The 24897-nt window shown below is 46.7% G+C and overlaps 1 protein-coding gene across 2 annotated transcripts in view; it reads right to left on the bottom strand.

Annotated features, from left to right (window-relative positions):
• Positions 1-587: 587 nt before the first annotated feature.
• LOC127568365 (LIM/homeobox protein Lhx8-like) overlaps positions 588-24897 on the bottom strand; it is a 37035-nt gene continuing 12725 nt past the window's right edge. Inside the window, exons 7-9 of one of the 2 annotated variants that reach the window (XM_052012019.1) lie at positions 17665-17760; positions 11461-11644; positions 588-1293 (exon numbers count right to left, since the gene is read on the bottom strand). In XM_052012019.1, coding sequence (XP_051867979.1) covers positions 1220-1293; positions 11461-11644; positions 17665-17760 — 354 coding nt within the window. In that variant the 3' untranslated portion in view covers positions 588-1219. The remainder of the gene's footprint in view (positions 1294-11460; positions 11645-17664; positions 17761-24897) is intronic. The other variant, XM_052012018.1, reaches the window with a different exon arrangement.

The raw sequence follows: 24897 nt of genomic DNA, 5'->3' as shown, positions 1-24897 counted from the left end.
GGTATGGTGGTTGGCACAGATGTGTTGGGCTGAAGGGCGTTTGTGCTGTACAACTATGCCCATTAAACCTTTGCACTAATGCATGTGGAGTTTACAAAGGCATAACCATTACTGCAGAACCGTGGCAGGAACAGTTCCTGAAGGCCCCATTTCCATCCTGTCTCTCTCTGCAACTCCCCTTCAGCACCGGAAGCGATGGGTCTGAATCTGCCCAAAGGACAGTGTAGACTATTAAAGAAAACACTACAGCTGTAGAGTATATGGAGGAGCAGTTGGCCAGGACTGGGCAGAGAGAGTCACACAGACATGTACATGCTCAATAAATTGAGGCACATTAGTGTAATACTATTACAGTGCTAACAATCAGGGTTCAATTCCCACTGTCTGTAAGGAGTTTGTACGTCCTCCCTGTGGCTGCGTGGGTTTCCTGCAGATGCTCCGGTTTCCTCCCACATTCTAAAGCCATAGGGGTACGTAGGTTAACATGGGTGCGAGTGGGTGGCACAGATGCGTTGGGTGGGAAGGGCCTGTTACCGGGCTGGATAAATAAAGTTTTAAATTGCTATCTTAAAATTTCATGCAAATACAACTACAGAGCAAGAGGAACTGAAATAAGTTTAATGATTCACAGAAACCCAGTTGTATTTTACTGCAGAATCTCAGGACACTGAACAAGAAAACATTCTCTCTCATTTCAAACAAGGGTCATGTTTATTCAATCCCCATACCACCATCTCCTCCTCCTCCCCAGGTAAAGAGCAGCAATTTCAACACCAGGGAAAGCAGAATCTGTACAATGCAAATTCTATCGAACAAGACAAAACTAGAAACAGTAGCAAATGTTTATTATCTTTAAGTTCCAGAATCCAAAGAGTGCCAACAGAAACGATGAAACAGGGATACAACAGGACTTCTTACACAAGTTCCTTTCAATAGTCAACAGTATAAAACAGGGTTTGCAAATACTGAATACATTCTATAACAATAACTTAGCAATATAAACTAGTGTAACATTTGTACACGACAGTCAACATTGTAAACATTTGGCACACTTGTAACCAAGGTAATCAAAGTGCTCCACTAAACAACAATAAATAGAAAATCTGGGGGACAGGAAGTTTCCTCGTACAGCACTGTGGGAAGTTGCCCAGACTGCAGCAAATGCCCATTGTGTTCACCTCCCAAGCTGAAAATTCAATGGAACGAATTGTTGAGAGAGTCAAGCGTGACCCGTAGGTAACTCTGGCATCACACAGGGGGCAAGAGCTTGGAGCCCCAGCGATGGGGAGTGAGCTGTTGGAGAGACAAGAACGGATTGGTACTGCTCAAACGCTACAGAAATAATTAGACAAATTGGTGCAGCACATAGATGCAATCACATGGAAAGGTGGTTCAGCTCGACACTGAACACTAACAAACTTCTACAGATTAACTGTTGAAAGTATCCTGACTGGTTGCATCACGGTCTGGGACGGCAATTCAAATGCACAGGAATGTAAGAAGCTGCAGAGAGTAGTGGACTCAGCCCAATCCCTCCCCACCATCAGGAGCATCTGCAGGTGCTGCTGCCTCAGGAAGACAACATCCCAAAGATCCCCACCATTTGAGCCATGCCATCTTCTCACAGCTACCATTGGGCAGGAGGTACAGAAGCCTGAAGGGTCCTGACTTGCAACGATGACTGCCTGCTTATCTCCACAGATGCTGCCTGGCCTGCTGAGTTCCTCCAGCATCATTGTTTTTTCCAGTCAGCACATCCTTCCTTAGATATGGGGCCCAAAACTGCTCACAATACTCCAAATGTGGTCTGACCAACGCCTTATAAAGCCTCAGCATTGCATCCTTACTGTTATATTCCAGTCCTCTCAAAATGAATGCTAACATTGCATTTCCCTTCCTTACTACTGACTCAACCTGCAAGTTAACCTTCAGGGAATCCTGCTCTAGGATCCCAAGTGCCTTTGCACCTCCGATTTCTGAATTCACTCCCTACTTAGAAAACAGTCTACGCCTTTATTCCTTCTACCAGAGTGCGTGACCGTACACTTCCCTTCGCTGTGTTCCATCTGCCACTTCTTTGCCCATTCTCCCAACCTGTCCAAATCCTACTACAGACTCCATTTCCTCAACACAACCTGCCCCTCCACCTATCTTTGCATCATCCACAAATTTGGCCAAAGCCATCAATTCTGTCATACAGATCATTAACATATAATGTGAAAAGTAGTGGACCCCTGGGGTACACCACTAGTCACTGGAAGCCAACCACAAAAGGCCCCCTTTATCCCCACTCTTTGCCTCCTGCCAGTCAGCCAATCTTCTATCCATGCTGGCACCTTTCCTGTAATACCATGGGCTCCTATCTTGTTTAGCAGCCTCATGTGTGGCACCTTGTCAAAGGCCTTCTGAAAATCCAAGTAAACAACATCCACTGACTCTCCTTTGTCTCCCCTGCCTGTTACTCCCTCAAAGAATTCCACCAGATTCATCAGGCAAGATTTCCCCTTAAGGAAACCATGCTGACTTCAGCCTATTTTATCAGGTGTTTCTAAGTATCCAAGACCTCACCCTTAACTAAAAGGCCACATTTTAACTGAAATTAAACAAAGACTGGAGATTCACTCAGCAAGCTTGCAGTCAGTTGCTGGGTTATCAGCACCTACCAGCGACCAGACCTGTATTGGGAAGGAAAATATTTCAGCACATTCCAATTGCATCACATCTCAAGCTAATTCAGGCAGCCAAACAGGTGTAAGCTACACAACCCCTCGGGCTGATCGTACAACCCGACTGAATGGCAGAACACAAAAGGACTAAATCATCCACTCCCCTGTCAGAGACGGGAACTGGCAGCGTGTCACACAAAAAATTTAATCCTCTTGATTCAGAGAGCACCAGACTAAGAAAACAGTGGCTCACCTCCAGTCAATCGGAGAAAGGATGCTTACTCACAACATGCATGGATCTTGCAAGAGATGACACTTCATTTGTAACTACTAGTTCAAAACAAATGTAGAAGCACATTCAAAGCAAATGTTATTTTTAAATAAAAGCCTATAATGAAAATGTGGGTGGTGCTGGCGAGGCCAGATTTATGGGCTAGGTTACAACTTGTATCATCTGCTCCAGCCTTTCCCCCACTGAAACCCAAAGCACTGAATTGTCAAAGATTAGAATCTAGCTCGAAAATCAAAGCTGGAAATCTGAGAATAAATAAAGTGCCAGAAACGCTCAGGCTGCCTCTGTAGAGAGGGAGGAACCAAGGTAATGTTTCAGTTGAAGACCCTGCATTAGTTCTGGCTTTTTGACACAAAACATTCATCGTTTCTCTCCACAGATGCTGCCTGACCTTGAGCATTTCCAGAATTTCCTGCTTTTGAAATCTTGCAATTAGAGTCAGTTACACAGCAAACAGGCCCTTTGGCCCATCTGATCCATGCTGACCAAGGTGTCCCATATGCCAGCATTTGGCCCAGAACCTTTAAACTCTTCCTATCTTGCGCCTGTTCAAGTTTCTTTTAAAAGTTGTTATTGTACCTGCCTCACCCACTTCCTCTGGCAGCTCGTTCCATATTGATACCACTGTGGGGGAAAAAGAAAGTTGCCCAAGTTCCTATTAAATCTCTCCCCTTAAACCTGTGCCCTCTAGTTCTTGATTCCCCAGCTCTGGGAAACAGACTGAGTGCATTCACCCTATCGATGCCCCTCATGATTTTATACACCTCTAAGCAAAACTACAAGATTCTCACTAAACTGCTTTATGGTCCAATCAGACCCATTCCCCAAAATCATCCTACATTCAAAGAAACCACAGCAGCAAAACACTGACCGGTGCACTTACACAGGGCAGGCATGGTAGTGTAGCAGTTAGTGTAACGTTATTACAGCGCCAGCAACACTGGTTCGATTCCAGCCACTGTCTGCAAGGAGTTTGTATGTTGTCCCAATGTCTGCGTGGGTTTCCTCCGGGTGCTCGTTTCCATAGAACAATACAGCACAATACAGGCCCTTCGGCCCACCATGTTGTGCCGACCTTCAAACCACACTTAAGACTATCTAACCCCTTCCTCCCACATATCCCTCTATCTTAAATTCCTCCATATGCTTATCTAGAAATCACTTGAATTTGACCAATGTACCTGCCTTCACCACCGCCCCAGGCAGTGCATTCCATGCACCAACCACACTCTGGGTAAAAAACCTCTCTGATATCTCCCTTGAACTTCCCTTCCATTACCTTAAAAGCCATGTCCTCTTGTTTTGAGCATTGGTGCCCTGGGAAAGAGGCACTGGCTGTCCACTATCTATTCCTCTTAATATCTTGCATACCTCTATCATGTCTCCCCCTCATCCTCCTCCTCCTTCTCTCCAATGAGTAAAGCCCTAGCTCCTTTAGTCTCTCCTCATAATCCATACTCTCTAATCCAGGCAGCATCCTGGTAAATCTCCTCTGCACCCTTTCCAACGCCTCCACATCCTTCCTATAATGAGGCGACCAGAACTGGACACAGTACTCCAAGTGTGGTCTAACCAGAGTTTTGTAAAGCTGCACCATTACTTCACGGCTCTTAAACTTGATCCCACGACTTATGAAAGCTGGCATCCCATAAGCTTTCTTAACTACCCTATCCACCTGAGGCGACTTTCACTGATCTGTGGATATGAACCCCCAGATCCCTCTGCTCCTCTGCACTGCCCAGAATCCTGCCATTTACCTTGTATTCTGCATTGGAGTTTGTCTTTCCAAAGTGTACCGCCTCACACTTCTCTGGATTGAACTCCATCTGCCACTTGTCAGCCCAGCTCTGCATCCTATCACTATCCCTCTGTAAGCTTTGACAGCCCTTCACACTATCCACAACACCACCGATCTTTGTCATCTGCAAACTTGCCAACCCAGCCTTCCACCCCGTCATCCAAGTCATCTATAAATATCACAAAAAGTAGAGGTCCCAGAACCGATCCCTGTGGGACACCACTAGTCACAGCCCTCCAATCCGAATGCACTCCCTCCACCACAGCCCTCTGCTTTCTACAGGCAAGCCGATTCTGAATCCACACGGCCAAGCCTCCCTGGATCCCATGCCCTCTGACCTTCTGAAAAAGCCTACCATGTGGAACCTTGTCAAATACCTTACTAAAATCCATGTAGACCACATCCACTGCACTACCCTCATCAATCTTCCTGGTCACCTCCTCAAAGAACCCTATCAGGCTAGTGAGGCAAGATCTTCCCTTCACAAAGCCATGCTGGCTGTCCCTAATCAGTCCATGATTCTCTAAATGATCATAGATCATATCTCTTAGAATCCTTTCTAGCAGCTTACCCACCACAAACGTAGGGCTCACTAGTCTGTAATTCCCTGGACTATCCCTACTACCTTTTTTTGAATAAGGGGACAACATTCACCACCCTCCAGTACCATCCCCATGGACAACAAGGACTCAAAGATGCTAACCAACAGTTCAGTAATCTCCTCCCTCTCCTCATGAAGCAGCCTGGGCAATATTCCGTCAGGCCCTGGGGACATACCTGTCCTAATTTTTTTTAAATTTATATATATATATATATATATATATAAAACACAGCTCCAACACATCCTCTCTTGATATCTACGTACTCAAGAACATTACCCTTACCAACACTGTCCTCAGCATCATCAAGACCCCTCTCGTTGGTGAATACTGAAGAGAAGTATTCATTGAGAACCTCACCCACTTCCACAGCTTCCAGGCACATCTTCCCACCTTTGTCTTTAATCGGACCTACCTTTACTCTAGCCGTCCTTCTGCTCTTCACGTACGAGAAAAAAGCCTTGGGATACTCCTTAACCCTACTCGCCAAAGCCTTTTCATGTCCCCTTCTTGCTCTCCTCAGCCCCTTAAGTTCCTTCCTTGCTACTCTATATTCCTCACGAGCCCTGTCTGATCCTTGCTGCTTACATCTTATGTATGCTGCTGCCTTCTTCCTAACTAGTTGTTCCACCTCTCGTCACCCATGGTTCTTTCACCCTGCCATTCCTTCCCTGCCTCACCGGGACAAATTTATCCCTAACATCCTGCAAAAGATCCCTGAACAAAGACCACATCTCCACAGTACATTTCCCTTCAAAAACGTCATCCCCATTTACACTCTCAAGTTCTCGCCTCATAATTTGCCTTTCCCCAATTAAATATCTTCCCGTCCTCTTTGCTCCTATCCCTGTCCATGACAATTCCAAAGGTTATGGAGCAATGGTCACCATCCCCCAAATGCTCACCCCCTGATAGATCTGTCACCTGACCTGATTCATTACCTAAACTAGATCTAATATGGCATTCCCTCTAGTTGGAATGTCAACATACTGTGACAGGAATCTGTCCTGGACACACTTAAACTCTGCCCCATCTAAACCTTTGGCACTAAGCAGGTGCCAATCAATATTTGGGAAGTTGAAGTCTCCCACGATAATAACCCTGTTATTTTTGCATCTTTCCAAAATCTGCCTCCCAATCCACTCCTCAGTATCCCTACTGCTACCAGGGGGCCTATAGAATACTCCCAGTAGAGTAACTGCTCCTTTCTTGTTCCTAACTTCCACCCATATGGACTCTAAAGGATCCTTCTACATTATCCACCCTTTCAGCAGCTGTAAGTGTCCCTGACCAGTATCGTCACCCCCCCCCCCCCCATCCCTTTTTAAAACACTGAAAATCAGGAATATTCAATATCCATTCCTGCCCTGGTGTCAGCCATGTCTCTGTAATAGCCACAATATTGTAGTCCCATGTACTTATCCAAGCTCAGTTCATCTCCCTTATTCCTGATGCTTCTTGCATTTAAGTAAATGGATTTTAGCCCATCCACCTTACTACTTTTATAGCCTGTACTCTGCTTCTCCTTCCTCAAAGCCTCTCTACCTGTCAGATCTGACTTTTCCCCATCCCCTTCTTCCTCTGACCTACTCCTCCGGTTCCCATCCCCCTCGCAAACTAGTTTAAGCCCTCCTGAACCACCCTAGCAAACCTGGCTGCAAGGATATTGGCCCCTCCTCAGGTTCAGGTGTAACCCGTCCTCTCTGTACAGGTCCCACCTTCCCCAGAAGAGATCCCAATGATCCAAAAATCTAAAACCCTCCCTCCTGCACCAACTCCTCAGCCACACATTCCAAAGATTCCAGGTTAGGAAGCTGTGGGCATGCTATGTTGGTGCTGGAAGTGTGGCGACACTTGTGGGCTGCCCCCAAAACATTCTATGCTAAAGATGTATTTCACTGTTTTGATGTACGTGACCAAGATGCATCTTATATTACAGGTCCATATCTGTCAATCCAGTGTTTAAGACATGCCTTTAACAGGAAGGCATGAAACTTCATTCAGGAATCAACTCAATTCATTACCAGTGTCAGTAGTACAAATGGAACCCTTGGCCCAACTGGTCCATGCCCATCCACACACCATTTTCCAACATCAGGCCCACATCTTTCCATGCCTTGCCTGTTTAAGTGCCTGTGTAAATGTCTGAAACAGTGATTGTATCTGATCCTACCACCCGGCAGCACACTCCAGATACTGACCACTGTGTATTTGACATCACCTGGTTTGCATGCATGGTGTGTACCAACTGCAAAATCAGCTGAAGCCCTAGAGCTTCAACAGCACCTCCAAAAGCAATGAATTGGTGGCACAGTGATGTGATTACTGGACTAATAATCCAGAGACCAGTCTTCAAATCCCACTGAAGTGTTGCATTAAATTTTAAAAAAAAAATAAGTCACCTGGAAGTTGAAAAGTCATCAGTATTGATCACAAACTAGATAGTTGAACATCGAGTAAACCAGTTGTCCTTTAGGAGTGAAGCTGTGTCACCCTTCCCCAGTCTGATCATACACAACACCAGACACTTCCAGGTGGTTGGCCCAAGTGGCCCAGCATAGATAACTGGGGAATTGGTACTGTACACTGGCCTTGTCAGTTTTACCAAACCCCAAACAAGGCATACAAAAACTGCCTTGGTGGATGTTGTCCTTTGGAGAACTTGCCCATGGAGTACTGCAGCTTTGGGATGGAGTTTGTCCATGCACCAGGTCACAATATCCTGTCTTGGAATAGGATCCAGCAAAGCCCTGTGGTCTGCCCCAACAGTGCCATGGAGTCACACACGAGCTTGGTTAGCAAGGTCAGTATTCACAGACCGAGCTGTCAGATACCTGCAGACAACTCCCCACATTGGCAGCCCCCAGTCCCCACACTTCCTTGGGTCAGAGAGAGAGAGAAGCGGAGGTCGTCTCTCAGAGCCACCACAGAGATATTTACATCTGAGGATGTGACAAAGCACATTGATGAAGGTAGAGCAGTGGGTGTGGTGTACATGGATTTTAGTAAGGTGCTTGATAAGGTTCCTCATGGAAGGTTCATTCAGAAAGTCAGGAGGCATGGGATCCAGGGAAACCTGGCTGTGAGATTTCAGAATTGGCTCCCCCATAGAAGACAGGTGGTGGTGGTGGTAGATGGAGCGTATTGTGCCTGGAGGTCAGTGACCAGTGGTGTTCCACAGGGATCTGTTCTGGGACCCCTGCTCTTTGTGATTTTTATAAATGACTTAGATGAGGATGTGGAAGGGTGGGTTAGTAAGTTTGCTGATGGTAAAGGTTGGTGGTGTTGTGGATAGTGTAGAAGGTTGCTGTAGATTACAACAGGATATTGATAGGATGCAGAGCCGGGCTGAGAAGTGGCTGATGGAGTTCAACCCGGAAAAGTGTAAAGTGATACACTTCGGGAGATCAAATTTGAAGGCAGAATACAAGGTTAATGGCAGGACTCTTAGCAGTGCGGAGGAACAGAGGGATCTTGGGGTCCTTGTCCATAGATCCCTCAAGGTTGCCACATAGGTCGATAGGGTTGTTAAAGCAGTGTATGAAGTGTTGGCCTCCATTAATCGGGGTATTGAGTTCAAGAGCCGCGAGGTGATGTTGCAGCTCTATAGAACTCTGGTAAGACCACACTTGGAGGATTGTGTTCAGTTCTGGTCGCCTCATTATAGGAAGGATGTGGAAGCTTCAGAGAGGGTGCAGAGGAGATTTACCAGGATGCTGCCTCGATTGGAGAACATGTCTTATAGGTTGAGTGAGTTAGGACTTTTCTCTTTGGAGAGGAGGAGGAGGAGAGGTGACTTGATAGAGGTGAACAAGATGATAAGAGGCATAGATTGAGTGGACAGTCAGAGACTTTTTCCCAGGGCAACAATGGCTAAAACGAGGGGACAATTTTAAGGTGATTGGAGGAAGGTATAAAGGGGGATGTCAGGGGTAAGTTGTTTTTTTATATATATATATATATATATATATATATATATACACATACATATATATATATACATATATACACACACACACACACACACACACACACACAGAGTGGTGGGAGTGTGGAACGCACTGCCGGCAGAGGTTGTGGGGGCAAATATATTAGGGACATTTAAGAGACTCTTAGACACATGAATGATAGAAAAATAAGGGGCTATGTGGGAGGGAAGGGTTAGATAGATCTTAGAGCAGGATAAAATGTCGGCACAACATAGTACAGACCCTTCGGCCCAGAATGCTGTAGTGTTCGACGTTAAACTTTAAAACGAAGCCAACAGTTAAAACCCACCCCAGAGACAGATCAAACACTAATTGAACTTTTTGCTTCCTAATCTAGAGGCATAGTAACAGACAAAAGTAGGCCACTCAGCCCTCCAAGCCTGTTCTATCATCCATCACCATCATAGCTGATTGTGTCTTGGTACCACATCCCCACTCTCCTCCCATTCCTCTCAATGACTGGTGTACCTCTGCCTTGCATTATCACCGTGATTGGAGCTTCAAGGTTAGTGGGATCTCAGATCCCACTTCTGGGATAGGATGGGAGTGGATGTACATTCCTAGGATAGTGCAGGGAATTCTAAGACCAAGACCAGGCCTTGCCTATGGATTCCATGTAGAAGCCACTGATGGAGTTCCATGATAACTGTGCTGTCAGCTGTCAGTTATCTCACCCTCAAGAAATAGATCAAACTGGTGACAGCAGCCGTTTCAATCCAAAAATCACCAGTAAAATTCAGTCACCTTGCATTGCAATGAAAACCCTGACCACCACCTGAAGTACCAAAGGCAGGAGCACCTCAACCTCCAGAAACCCTTTCCTCTTGCACACAATTCCCCATTCAACAAGATTTGGATCTTCCTTACAAATTCCTGACGCAGCCAGTTCCACAATGTGTACAGCTCTCCCCACCATCAAGGACATCTACAAGAGGCGACGTCTCAGGAAGGCAACATCCATCATCAGGGACCCCCATCATCCAGGCCGTGCCCTCTTCTCGATGCTGCCATCGAGCAGGAGGTACAGGAGCCTGAAGACCCACACCTCACAGTTCAACAACAGCTTCTTCCCCACTGCCCTCGGGTTCTTGAACCGACCTGAAAAACCCTAACACCACCTCCGAATAGATTTCTTTTTTCCTCTCAACTTGCACTATTGCTTACTTTTGTTGAGCATATAATTTATGATAATTTAAATCCGTTAGTTTATGTTTGTCATGTCTGTAACATACTGCGCTGCTGCAAGAAGCTCGTTTTCATGGCCTTCATGCCCTGGGAACATTCGCCCATGACAATAAACCTAAACTGGAAGTGATATTTTCCATGGTACAAGATGCACAAAAGCAAGAGGGTTATGTCTAGCTGCTAGTCCAGAAACTTCTGGACCTTTGATCCAGAAAAGTTTGAACCTCACATCAGAGGCGAATTTAAATTTGAGGTATTATCACAGTAACAGTGAACCTTGAAACCATCCGATTGTTTCCAGACATCCTCCAGCAAAGGAAACTTGCCATCCTTACCCAGTCTAGCCTCTGAACTGATGCAGGTAGAGCCACCGTGTTGTGTCTGGAGTCACACAGAGGCACTTGGGGGATAGACAGCAAATGCCAGTATTGCTGGTACTGCCCACACCCAGTGAGTGGGCAACTATCAGTCAGCTTTGGCATAGCAAGCTCCCACAAACACCAGATAAACTTCTAGAGAAATAAAAACAAAAAACTTTAGACTTAGGCCAGGCAGCAACTGCAGTAGTTGTTACGATTTCAGGTCAAAGATAGAACTGGGAAAGAGAGCAGGACGTCAGTTGAGAGAAAAATATCGACTCTAGGGGAGAACTCTTCAAACTGTTGCCAAGAATATTCAATGTCCACCTGAATGGGCAAGTAGGAGCTCAGTTTTACACCACCTCTATACACAGGCCCCTCTCTGACATTGCCCCTTCCCACAGCAGGGCAGGACATTCAGTGGAGTCCCATCTCACAGGATCAATGTTTTGCTCCCAAATTCCAGGAGGAAGACTTGAACTTGGAACCTTCTGACCGAGGGTTTCTGCCCCTGAAGCCACAGCTGAGAGTGGGCCTTGGAACACAAATGTTGTGTGCATTAGTGAACTTACAGTCCATGTAGGTGTGCAAGCTGGTCATCATCTGGCCATCTGGTGCGACATACGCCGTGTAAGCCATGTCATCCAGCACAGGCGCCGTGATGCTCTCCTGATGCACTGCTGTCACGGGGGTCACCGGCAGGTGACTGGGACTCACGTGCTTTTTGTGACGAGCTCGGCAGTTCTGAAACCAAACCTGTAACATCATTTTGCCTTTTCAGAAAACATGGACACACACACAACTAAGTCTTGCTTCAGCGAGGTTTTAGATTGTGTTTAGCAGTGCTCATCCCAGTCATCCAGCACATTCCATTTACCAGCACTTCTGTCTTGGTGATTCAAGTGCTTGTTTGTTGCAAGAGTCTCTGCCTCCTCCACCCCCTTCCAGATTACAACCATCCTCTGGGTGGAAAAACAATTCCTTACATCCCCTCGAAACCTCTTGCACCTCAGCTTAAACCCATGCTGTCAGTTAGGAAAGGGGAGAGGATGTGGACAGGACACCCTGGAACAAAGACAGAACCCATCCAGGGGCTCAGAAACAAGGAGGTCCTACTACACAAGCAGGATTATTCTATAGACCAACTTGTGGGGAGAACAGAGCAAAGTTGGACTTGGCAATTGGTTTATTATTGTCACATGTACTGAGATACAGAGAGAAGCTTTTGTTTGCACGCCATCCAGATCATTCCATACATCAAGGTAGTAAAAAGGAAAACAGAATGCAGAACATAGTGTTACAGTTACAGAGAAAGTGCAGTGCAGGCAGACAAATAAAGCGCAAGGGCCATGATGAGGTAAATTGGGAGATCAAGAGTTCATCTTTCAGCACACGAGGTCCATTCAAGAATCTGACAACAGTGGGATAAAAGCTGTCCCTGAGCCTGGTGGAACACATTCACAAGAAGAGGGAGGAGAGAACGAATGGGGTGGGAGGGGTCCTTATGGTTGCTCCTTTCACAAGCAGCAGGAAGTGTGGACGAATTCAATGAAGGGGAGGTTAGTTTGTGTGACAGACTGAGCTGCATTCACTGTTGCATGGATATCACAGATGGGCAGAAGATGATTATACAGAGAGTTCAGCCATTGAACTCATAGCTGGAATAGCAATTACCAAGGTACAAAGAACAGGGAAGGTGTTTCTGAAAGCTGGCCAGGAGATCTCCCTCCATCAGGAAATTTTCAATCCATTGAGGGAGATTGCATTGCTGGTCTTGGCTCATTTGGAAATCAGCTGGGCCAGGTGAGGCAAATATCAGTGGGTGAGCATCTAGGAAATGACAATCTTAATACAAGGCTTAGAACATCGATGGAAGCACATGCAAGCTTTTAGATATAAAAAGTGTCCAATTGAAGGAGTTTAAAAATTATTACTGATTAAAAGCAAAAAATAAAATCTGAACACAAGCTGGTGATTCAGGGGAAAGCAAACCAACATATGTACAATAGGTTCAGGAGATACTGGAAGAATGTGGATCAGGTAGGTCTATTCATGAGAACAAATCACTGATCTAAAATCGTAACCTTTTATTGACCCGAGTATTTCCAGCTGTTACAATATTGTTTTTGTGTTTGCAGACAAGGTCAGAAAACCCTCCAGATGCATTTCTGACCTGCAAGATGTTCCTGCACATCTGTAATGGGGAAAAGCAGGTGAAGGGAAAGTGGGCTGAGTTTAGGTATTTGTTTATATGCTGTGAGAATCAAATGAATCACTTAAAATGGGCACCAGGGCAGCTAACTTGTACACAAACATGGGTAACAGTGAGTACCTCTGTTCGATAGGGGAACATGTTCAAGGAGAGGAAAAAAAATTCAGGAGAATTGGACCAGAGAGAACTTGCATTCCCTGCCAAGAGCAGAGTCCCATTTGAACATCCCACCCCAACGATGGGTCCTCCCAGCTGTACCTCTACATCTGGACCATGCACTTCATACTCAGGTAGGGGTTGTGTTTAGCATGGGCTTTTTCCTTTTCAGGATCAGCCCGGGAGCAGGTCCCTAACAGGTAGGAGCTGAGTATTTAAAAGTCGTGCTTATTGGTTAATTAGTGGGAGTGAATACTTGAGGTAATGGAAAGGGACAAATATCAAGAGGAGTAACTAAGAGGAGCGACCCGTGTGTGAGTGGCTCAGGGTAGGAGTGGAGCCTTGAGGCTTTGGCTGAAGAGGCTTCAGTGAGCAGAGGCTGAGGAAGAGCTAGCACCCTGAGAGGTAAGGCCGGTAAGTTCCTTTAAGCTAATTAAAGTCGGATTGGGTAATGAAGGCAGCAGCTCGGGCAGTTGTGTGCTCCAAATGCAGTATGTGGGCAGTTAGGGAAAGCACACTTGTCCCTGATGACTACACCTGTAAAAGGTGCATCCAGCTGCAGCTCCTGGCAAACCGTGTTAGGGAACTGGAGCTGGATGAACTTCAGATCATTCGGGAGGTAGAGGCAGACATAGATAGGAGTTACAGGGAGATAGTTACACCTAAAAGTCATGAGGCAGGTAGCTGGGTGAGTGTTAGGAAAGGGAAGGGGTATAGACAGAAAGAACAGAGCACCCCTGTGGCTGTTCCCATCAACAATAAGTATACTGTTCTGGATACTGCTGGTGGGGACAACCTACCAGGGACAAGTTGTAGTGGTCGAGTCTCTGACACCAAGGCGGGACCCTCATCTCAGGAAGGAGGGTAAAGAGGAGAGCAGTAGTGATAGGGGATTCGATAGTTAGGGGGACAGATAGGAGGTTCTGTGGGAGAGATCAAGAATCCCGGATGGCCTGTTGCCTCCCTGGTGCCAGGGTCCGTGATATCTCAGATCGAGCTCTTGATATTCTCAGGAGGGAGGGTGAGCAGCCAGATGTCGTGGTCCATGTTGGGACCAATGACGTGGATAGGAAGGAGGAGGAGGTTCTGCAAAGAGAGTTTAGGGAATTAGGTGCAAAGTTGAAAGGACAGGACCTCCAAGACTGCAATCTCAGGATTGCTACCAGTGCCATGTGCTAGTGAGGCTAGAAATAGGAGGATCATGCAGCTAAATACGTGGCTAAGGAATTGGTGCAGGAGGGAGGGCTTCATGTTTCTGAATAGTCAGGCTTTGTTCCAGGGAAGGTGGGATCTGTTCCGAAGGGACGATTTACACCCGAACTGGAGGGGGACTAACATACTTGCGGGTAGGTTTGCTGGTGCTGCTCCGGTGGGTTTAAACTAGATTTGCAGGGAGAGGGGAACCAGAAGTTTGAGCAGATAGTGAGGTGGAGGAGGAAAAAGATCACGCGAGGACTGCAGGTATCGACAGAAATCAAAGGCTTGTAAAGGCGGATGAGTTTAGGGTGTGGATTGGCATGTGGGATTACAATGTTATTGCTATTAGTGAGACCTGGTTGTAGGAGGGGCAGGACTGGCAACTTAATGTTCTGGGCTTCCATTGTTTCAGATGTGATGGAGGGGGAGGGATGAAAGGGGGAGGAGCGGCATTACTGGTCAGGGAACAGATCACAGCTGTGCGGAGACAGGACAGCCCGGAGGATTCGTCTGCAGAGGCCATATGGGTGGAGTTGAGGAACAGGAAAGGTGTGGCCACACTAATAGGGTTGTATTATAGACCACCCAATAGTCAGAGAGAATTGGAGGAACAAATCTATAGTGAGATAGCAGACCGATGTAAGAAACAAAGTTGTAATAGTTGGGGATTTTAACTTTCCACATATTGACTGGGAGTCCCACACTGTGAAAGGGTTGGATGGCTTAGAATTTGTCAAATGTGTTCAGGAAAGTTTTCCAAATCAATATATAGAGGTACCGACGAGAGAGAATGCAATACTTGATCTCCTATTAGGGAACCAGGCAGGTCAGGTGACAGAAGTGTGTGTAGGTGAGCATTTTGAGTCCAGTGACCATAATTATCTTGAAACTAATTGCATTATGAATAATGATAGGTCTGGTCCTCGAGTGGAGGTTCTAATTTGGAGAAAGGCCAATTTTGTGGAAATGAGAAAGGATCTAGGTAGGGTGGATTGGGATAATTTATTTTCTGGCAAGGATGTGTTCAGTAAATGGAAGGCCTTCAAAGACGAACTTTTGAGAGTGCAGAGTTTGCATATCCCTGTCAGGATTAAAGGCAAGGGTAACAAGCATAGGCAACCTTGGTTTTCAAGGGATATTGGTGAGCAGGTTAAGAAAAAGAGAGAGGTGTATAACAGGTATAGGCAACTAGGAACAAATGAGGTACTTGAAGAGTATAGAAAAAGTAAGAAAATACTAAAAAAGGAAATCAGGAAGGCAAAAAGACATGAAGTTGCTTTGGCAGATAATGTGAAGGTAAACCCAAAGGGTTTCTACAGGTATACTAAGAGCAAAAGGATAGTAAGAGACAGAATTGGTCCCCTAGAAGATCAGAGTGGTCGTATATGCATGGAGCCTCAGGAGATGGGGGAGGTCTTAAACAGTTTTTTGCATCAGTATTTACTCAGGAAACTGGCATCGTGGATATGGAAGGAAGGGAAACAAGCAGTAGTGTCATGGAACATATAGAGATTAAAGAGGAGGTGGTACTTGATGCTTTACAGCAAGTAAAGGTAGATAAATCCCCAGGGCCTGACAAGATATTTCCTCAGACCTTGAGAGAGACTAGTGTAGAAATTGCAGGGGTCCTGGCAGATATATTTAAAATGTCCCTAGCCACGGGTGTGGTGCCAGAGGACTGGAGGATAGCTCATGTTGTTCCATTATTTAAGAAAGGCCCAAAGAGTCAACCGGGTAATTACAGGCCAGTAAGCCTGACATCAGTAGTGGGTAAATTATTGGAAGGTGTTGAGAGATAGGACATAAGTATTTGGACAGCCAAGGGTTGATTAAGGATAGTCAGCATGGCTTTGTGCGTGGTAGATTGTGTTTAATGAATCTTGGAGGTTTTTTTTTGAGGCGGTCACTAAGAAAGTAGATGAAGGAAAGGCTGTGGATGTTGTCTACATGGACTTTAGTAAGGCCTTTGACAAGGTCCCACATGGGAGGTTAGTTCAGAAGGTTCAGTCAGTGGGTATCCATGGAAAGGTTGTAAACTGGATTTGAAATTGGCTGAGTGGGAGAAGACAGAGTGGTTGTGGATGGGTGTTTCTCAGATTGGAGGCCTGCGACTAGTGGTGTGCCTCAGGGATCTGTGCTGGGACCATTGTTGTTTGTTGTCTATATCAATGATCTAGATGATAATGTGGTAAATTGGATCAGCAAGTTTGCTGATGACACTAAGATTGGAAGCATAATGGACAGTGAGGAAGGCTTTCAAAGCTTGCAGAGGGATCTGGACCAACTGGAAGAATGGGCCAGAAAATGGCAGATGGAATTTAATGCAGACAAGTGTGAGGTGTTGCATTTTGGAAGGACAGATCAAGGTAGGACATACACAGTAAATGGTAGGGCACTGACGAAAAAGGCTTTTGGCATCCCAGCATTTATAAATCAAAGTATTGAGTATAGGAGTTGGAATGTTTTGGTGAGGTTGTATAAGTCATTGGTGAGACCAAATTTAGAATATTGTGTGCATTTCTGGTCGCCAAACTACAGGAAGGATGTCAGTAAGATCGAAAGAGTGCAGAGGAGATTTACAAGAATGTTGCCGGGTCTTCAGGAATTGAGTTACAGGGAAAGACTGAGCATGTCAGGACTTTATTCCTTGGAGCGCAGAAGAATGAGGGGAGATATGATAGAGGTTTACAAAATGATGAGGGGCATAGACAGAGTTAATGCGAGTAGGCTCTTTCCACCTAGATTAGGAGAAATAAGTACGAGAGGACATGGCTTTAGGGTGAAAGGGGGAAGGTTTAGGGGGAACATTAGAGGGAATTTCTTCACTCAGAGTGGTGGGAGTGTGGAATGGGCTGCCATCTGATGTGGTAAATGCAGGCTCACTCTTAACTTTTCAGAGTAAATTGGATAGATACATGAATGAGAGGGGTCTGGAGGGTTATGGGCTGGGGGCAGGTAAATGGGACTAGCAGAATAATGTTTTGGCACAGACTAGAAGGGCCAAATGGCCTGTTTTCTGTGCTGTAGTTTTCTATGGTTCATTCTGAGCGCTGGACTAATCACCCAATACACAGCCAGCACCTGCAATACCAATGGGAGCTGGTGATTCATGCAAACTCCTGGGTACCTTGACAATGAGCCTGAAGCCACATTAGCCAACTCTGCAATCCAAATTATTCCAAATGGAGCAACTTTTACAAAGTGAACTTACTTGTATAACACGTCGGCTTAACCCAGTCCTGTCTGCCAGTTTCTGAAGTGTCTGTGCATCAGGATTGTTGTCTTGTGAAAACTGTGTTTGCATTATCTGCAAGAACAAGAGTAAATTAGCATTTGAAACTGACTCGGTTCTAAATTGTGTACAGGCTGGTCAAAGAACAGCCCATTAGTCAAGGATTACATTCATAAAAACAGAAGATGCTGGAAACAAAAGTGCTGCTGGAGGAACTCAGCAGGTCAGGCAGCATCTGTAGAGGGAAATGGACAGTTGATGTTTTGGGTCGAGACCCTTCAGCAAGACTGCAGCACCTGTGGAAAGAGGAACAGACTTAATGTTTCAGGTCCAAGACCTTCATCAGAACAGATAGAGAAACAAGACGATCCAGGTAGAAGCCCGTAATTGCTGGCTGTCTTTGGAGTTACAGCAGTGAAAGTTGGCAAACTCCCTTTCAATACCTCACCAACCCTTGTTAACAGCTGATTTTTTTAAAAATGTAGATTCATGTTTTACAGAGATGACTTTGCAATATCCATATTTTATTGATGTTGGTCAAGGCAATGGATCCAGGGAAAAATGTTCTTGTAAATTGTTTGCAGAGACAGTGACCCTAAATTTGCTGATGACACCACTGTTGTTGGCAGAATCTCAGGTGATGAGGTGGACAGGAGCGAGATAGATCAGCTGGTTGACTTCAGGAAGGGGAAGTCAGGAGAACACACACCAGTCCTCATTGAGGGCTCAGTGGTGGGAAGGGTGAGCAGCTTCAAGTTCCTGCAACACATCGATGCAGTCAGGTGGCATGCCAGCGGCTCTACTTCATTAGGAGTCTGTGAATGCTGGCTTACGCAAAATTGGAAAATTCACTGTGTTCCTTCCCACTCTCACCATCCACCCAGGGTCTCTCCCCCCACCCCCCCCCCAAGGCTCACTACCCTCCTCCACCTGTTTCCATCTGCCTATTACCCGCTTCCCCTGGGAAAGTGAGGGGGGGGGGCTAGTACATATTGGCTGTCTCCCACCTCAATCCTGATGCAGGGTGTCAACCCAAAACATTGACAATCCCCCCCCCCGCCCAAGGTCAGGCAGCAGTTTTTTTTTGCTCCAGATTCCAGCATCTTCAGTCACTTGACTTCTGCTGTGGTCGTCTGGCCCGGCTAATGAAACCAAGTACCCCACCCCTTCCCCAGGTGCTCTGGTTTCCACCCACATCTCCGATGTGCCCCTCAATGGGTTAATTGCCCCATGTAGACAAGTGGAAGAATCTAGGGGGAGTTGATGGGAACATGGGGTGAATAGGTTACTGGGAAAATGAGGGTGCTGAGAGCCAGATTTATGGGCTGATTGGCTTCCCATATCATAAAGGAAATGTGGAATGATGTGAATTTTACAAGGCCCTGGTTTAACATCTCAGAATGCAACACCTGTTTGACATTTAGGTTCCATCTTCTATCCCAGCTCTTTAACACCATGCCCCCAAATCCAAATATCTAATGAAAACAGAAAAATGCTGTAAATATTCAGCAGACCAGACAGCACCTGGAGAGGGAACAGGGTTAACTTTGCAGGTTGTTGAGCCTTCATCAGAACAGGCGAGAGCTCGTCGATCTGAAAACCCACCTTGGTCGTCCACTCCAGAGTGCGACCAAACTGCTTACAATATTGGCTGCTTCATTTCAGATTTACAGCGGCTGCAACTTTTCAATAGCCAGTAAATTGGGATTTCGGCAATACCTTCAACACCAAGGAACAAACAGCAGATCAGGTTGTAAAGGAGCATCTTAAAAGGAACTGAAAATTTTGGGAAGGAATCCAGACTCTGGACTGAGTCAAGAAAGGGGTGGGCTGGTCCATAGGGTCATAGAGCAGGGAAACAGACCCTTCAGCACAACTCATCCATGCCGATCAAGACGCCAAAATACACCAATCCCATTTTCCACCCATGTTTGGCCCTAAGCCTTTCCTGTCCAAATGTCCTTGGAATGTTGTAACCTGTACCCAGCTCTACCACTTCCTCTGGCAGCTCGTTCCATATACCCACGACCCTGTGGGGTAAACTTGCCCCTCAGGTCCCCTTTAAATCTTTCCCCTCTCACCTTGAACCTAGGCCCTCTGGTTTGAGACTCCCTTACCCTGGGGAGAAGACTGACCATTCTCCTTATCTATACCCCTTGTGATTTTTATAAAGTTTGTTTACTCCAGGGAAGATGGTTCCAACCCATTGTCTCTCCTCATAACTTGAGCCCTCCAGTCCCAGCAACATCCTCATGAAGCTTTCCCCATACTAGCTGAATCACATCCTTGTAGGTCATCTACACTTCACCTTCCGATCCCTGGGGGAAACAACTTTCCAGATCTGGTCTGGATTCTTCCCTCAACCTCCTACATCACAAACCCCCTCACTGGCTGGAAAGCACTTCATAGCATCAGAGTCATACAGCATGGAAACAGGCCCCTCAGCCCAACTCGTCCATGCCAACTGTGGTGCCCAGTGAGCTGGTCCCATCTGCCCACGTTTGGCCCACAGCCCTCTAAACCCCTCCTATCCATGGACTTATCCAGATGGCTTTTAAACATTGCTGATGTGCCCGCCTCAACCACTATTTCTGGCAGCGCATTCCAAATATGCACCACCCTTTGTGTGAAGAAGCTGCCCCTGATGTCCCTTTTAAATCTCTCACCTCTGATCTTAAACCTATGCCCTCTTGTTTTTAGCACCCCCTCCCAGGGAAACAGACTGTGTGCTTTCACCCTATGTCCCTCATGATCTTATACCCCTCTGTCAGGTCACCCCTCAATCCCCTACATTCCAGGGAATAAAGTCCTTGTCTACACCACCTCTCCTTGTAACTCGGGCCCCCAAGTCTGGGCAACATCCTGGTAAATCTTTTCTGCACTCGTTCTAGTTTAATAACATCTTTCCTATAACAGGGCAACCAAATGTGTACACAACACTCCAAGTGCAGCCTCACCAACATTTTCTATTCACTTGGTGACATCCTAACAAGGACATGAAGGGTGTCTTGGAGAAAGTTTGATACATGGTCAGTCACAGCCCAAAACCTTCCCCCACCCACTCTGATCACTGTGGTTTCACACCACAGGTCAGGTCCTTCCATTCATAACAAAATGTAGTTGGTGGGTCAGCCCCTCATTCCTGTTCTGCCCTTCAGTAAGATCATGATTGCATCGATACCCCAGCACCACTTCCCTGTACTAACCAAGTCTTTGATTCCTTTAACATCCACCCATCTGCTTCAATTGGATGAGGGACTCGGTCAGTGTAATTGCCAGCTCACGGTTGTACTTTGTGCATCCAAGCAGCAGTTACCAGGATTCAGTGGTGTTGGACAAGCAAAAGGTCCAAGTGCCCATCCATCCTATTCAGTTATTCCACACCCAGTTTAAAGTGCCCCCCTCTACCCACATTCCTTGACCCAGCACCACCTCCCCTTCCACCATCCAGCTTCACCCTAGTGTCTGCCCTTCCCTCTGGGCAAGAACCTTCTCCTGAATTGCACTTGGAGGCCCTCAGTCCCCAGTTCAGATTTCACCAGCAAGGAGAAACTTCTCCATACCCAACAACTTTGATGGCTGATTTGGGTACCCCGAGCTCCTCCCACCCCACCCCACCACCCCCCCCCCCCCACCCCTTCTCCATTGCCTGGTTTAGTATCACTGAAGCACCACTGGGAGAAGGTGGAAGGTCTTTACCCCCTTACTACATAACGGGGATGTCATTACAACCAGTCCTTTACCCCACTCACACACTTGTACTCAGCAGCTTGCTCCAACTCCTAGCATCTGAATCCACAACTTCAAATGGCTGCTACGTCCAAACAACTTCATCCTGCTTGATGCAACTAATTCTGTAACAGCTCACCAGTCCTTTCCAAACTAATAAAACCTGACCAGTGATACCCACCCCTCTAACACGTAGAAGAGGATACAATGTGTCCAGCTGAATTTTGGGGATAAGTTAAAAATACACAGTTGAGTCCAATTCCACTTCAAGATCACAACTTCTTTTTTTCCTGTTGACATTATCTGTGTTAGTGCCCTCTTCTCCAGACCACCATCCACTGTTGTAGAAAAGCATCAAACCCTGTCGGCTCTTCACCCCATCAAACCCAGCCACCCCCCACCCAGACTGAGGTGAGACAATAAACCACAACTGTTGCCTGAGGCAAGTGTAAAAAGAACCCACAACACTTGTGTTGAAGGAGAGGTTGCTCCAGCTTCACAGACAACATCTGACTGCATTTTGAGGGCTGTCTGTGCACAAATTGACTGCCGTTTCCTCTTGCAGCAAGAGCACTAGCATACCAATTAGTGCAAAGGGCTTTAGTATGTCAGCTCATTAAGAGTGATATGGAAATTTAACCCTCTCTACTGATCCTAACCACAGTATCAATGCAGACAATCTTTTTGCCTTCCAGTTCTATGTGCTAGTTTTGTAATCCAGTTGTGCAGACAGATGACTTGCCCTCTCAGGAATCCACAGTAATGTGGAACACATGGCTGAGCCACATCTGAGAACATGTTGTCACCCAACCAGAGTGACACAACTCTTCCACCACAGTGTGTGCCCGTGAACTCCAGTGATCGAGTCCATGAGCACCATGACTGGCCACTCACCAAGACAACAAAACAGTCCTGTCAAACTTTCTGCATCTACTTTGAACCAAGTGTCTTCACATTTTGTTTGCTCACTGCTCAACTTGCCAGACACTGTGCTTCCTTCCGGAATCTCTCACTACACACTCCAATGTTCAACACCACGTGGTTCTTGAGAACACATGTCCACCTTTATTGCTCCAATGTTAGAGTCACATGACATAGAACAGAACCCTTCAGCCCACCCAGTCCGTGCTGACCATCACCCACCCATTTACACCAACCCTACACTGACCACATTTCATTCTCCCCAGATTCTACACTTCACCCACACACTGGGAGCAATTCACAGCAGCCAATTAACCCACTGACTCTGGGATGTGGGAGGAAACCGGAGCACCCGGGGGAAACCCACGTGTCACAGGGAAAATGTGCAAACTCCACACAGACAGCGCCGGAGGTCGGTATTGAACCTGGGTCTCTGGAGCTGGGAGAGAGTTTCAATCAGTGTTGGAAGTGTGAGAAACTGGGACAGGGAGGAGGGGTTTAAACAAGAGGTTAACAAGAGATTTAATGAAGGAGTTCAAAAATCAGAGGGGGTCTTGATACACAAGGTTATAGGGGCAGGAGTGTGGGTTAGCAGAGGACAGTTAGATAAGATATCTTTATTAGTCACGTATATCAAAACACACAGTGAAATGCATCTTTTCCAGTGTTCTGGGGGCAGCCCACAAGTGTCACCACGCTTCCAGTGCCAACATAGCATGCCCACAACTTCCTAACCCGTATGTCTTTGGAATGTGGGAGGAAACCGGAGCACCCGGAGGAAACCCACGCAGACACGGGGAGAACGTATAAACTCCTTACAGACAGTGGCAGGAATTGAACCTGGGTCGCTGGCACTGTATGCTAACCACTACACTACCGTGCAGGGCCAGGAAGACACTGTTCCCACAGCAACTTGTTGGAATCTGGGAGCTGCTGCCTGAGAGGAGCTGAAGCTCCACACAGACAGCACCAGAGGTTAGGATCGAACCTGGGACAATGGAGCCGAGAGGCAGCAGCTCTACCCGCTACACCCATTTCCTGATCTGGGCATCACTGGCAAGGCTCATACATTGGAGGGGCTTGCTGGGTTATTGATGGGTCGGGAGTCACACGGACCACATCAGGCATGGGCGACAGATTGTTCCCTGTAGGACGTTACTGAGCCACGTGGGTGTTAATGGCAATCCTGCTGCTTTGATGGTCTTTAGTAAGAAATTAGCCATGGGTAAATTCCACACTTAACCAAATTTAAATTCTGCCGTGGGGTTTGAACATCTGAAGTTTTCACACTGATCACCAGCTCTGTGGCTACACAGCAGGTAACTCCATCCCCCACCCTCTGCCCCTTTGTTTCCTCCTCTCCACCACCCCCTCCCCCCCCCCCCCAAATAACCCTCATCATCCAAAGTCTCAGCCTTTTGTATCTTCAGTGATTCACCCTCACATCTCTCTGGGGTAGACAAATCCAAAGCTTCACAAACCCTCAGGGGTCCTCATCTCCCAAATAAATTGGAGGGTCAGCACAGTGGCTCAATGGGTACAGCTGCTGCCTCACGGCTCCAGAGACCTGGGTTTGATCCCCACCCCCAGCGCTGTGTGGAGTTTCCACGTTCTCCCTGTGACCGCGTGGGTTTCCCCCGGGTGCTCCGGTTTCCTCCCACATCCCAGAGACGTGGGGGTCGGTGGGTTAATTGGGCACACACTTCCCATGATGCAGGCTACTGTTCCAAAAGGAATGGAAACCCAGCTGTTCAGCCAGCATCTGCAAGGGAAAAAAAGACTCCACACAGGCAGGTCAGGAAGAAACCCAGGTGGCCAAAGTGCGAGGCAATGCCTCTGCCATCTGTTAGGCTGGAAGGGTCATCCCAAACTGGTCACTGATTCTTCACCACTCCCTCCACTTTGGCCTCTGTACTGTTTCAACCAGGCTTGATGCAAGATTGAGGAACACCTTCCATCTCAGCACCTCCAGGCTCACTGAACTCCGTTTCAGATACCCAGCCACTCCAGTTTTGTATCACACATTCCCACCTCTTCTGACTTCCCCTTCAGATGCGACACACCATCTCTTTGGGGACTACTTACCTTTTGATTTCTCCTCCACGACACCACCCCCCCCACCCCCGCAACTAAACCCATTGCCAACATTTCTCTGCTGATACATCAACCAGAACACCAATCCTCTCACCACAGATGCTGCCCGACCTGTTGAGTGTTTCCAGCATTCCCTGCCACATTTAGGCACCTGTAATTATCTTGCTTTTGTTAGCACCACACTCATCCACTGACCTGGCAACTTAGGAAGCTCAACCCCATCCAGAACAAAAAAGTCAGCCCATTCGAGCGACACCCCATCCACCACACTAAACACTCCCACTCTCCACCACTGGCAGTGTTGGATTCAACTGTTTTAAGTAGTGTTTTTTTAAAAAAAGACATGTATAGTGTTTAATACACCTCAAGTGGCTGCACCAGGAATGGCTGCTTCTCAGCTTATTGGTTCATCCATCAGGTGAATACATGTTTTCTCATTGGTTGCTTTTGCCACAGGCATCTAATAAG

The sequence above is a fragment of the Pristis pectinata genome, chromosome 3 (assembly GCF_009764475.1).
Source record: "Pristis pectinata isolate sPriPec2 chromosome 3, sPriPec2.1.pri, whole genome shotgun sequence".
Lineage (NCBI taxonomy): Eukaryota > Metazoa > Chordata > Chondrichthyes > Rhinopristiformes > Pristidae > Pristis > Pristis pectinata.
Note: the sequence above shows the minus strand (reverse complement) of the source record. Positions and strands in the feature narration are given on the sequence as shown.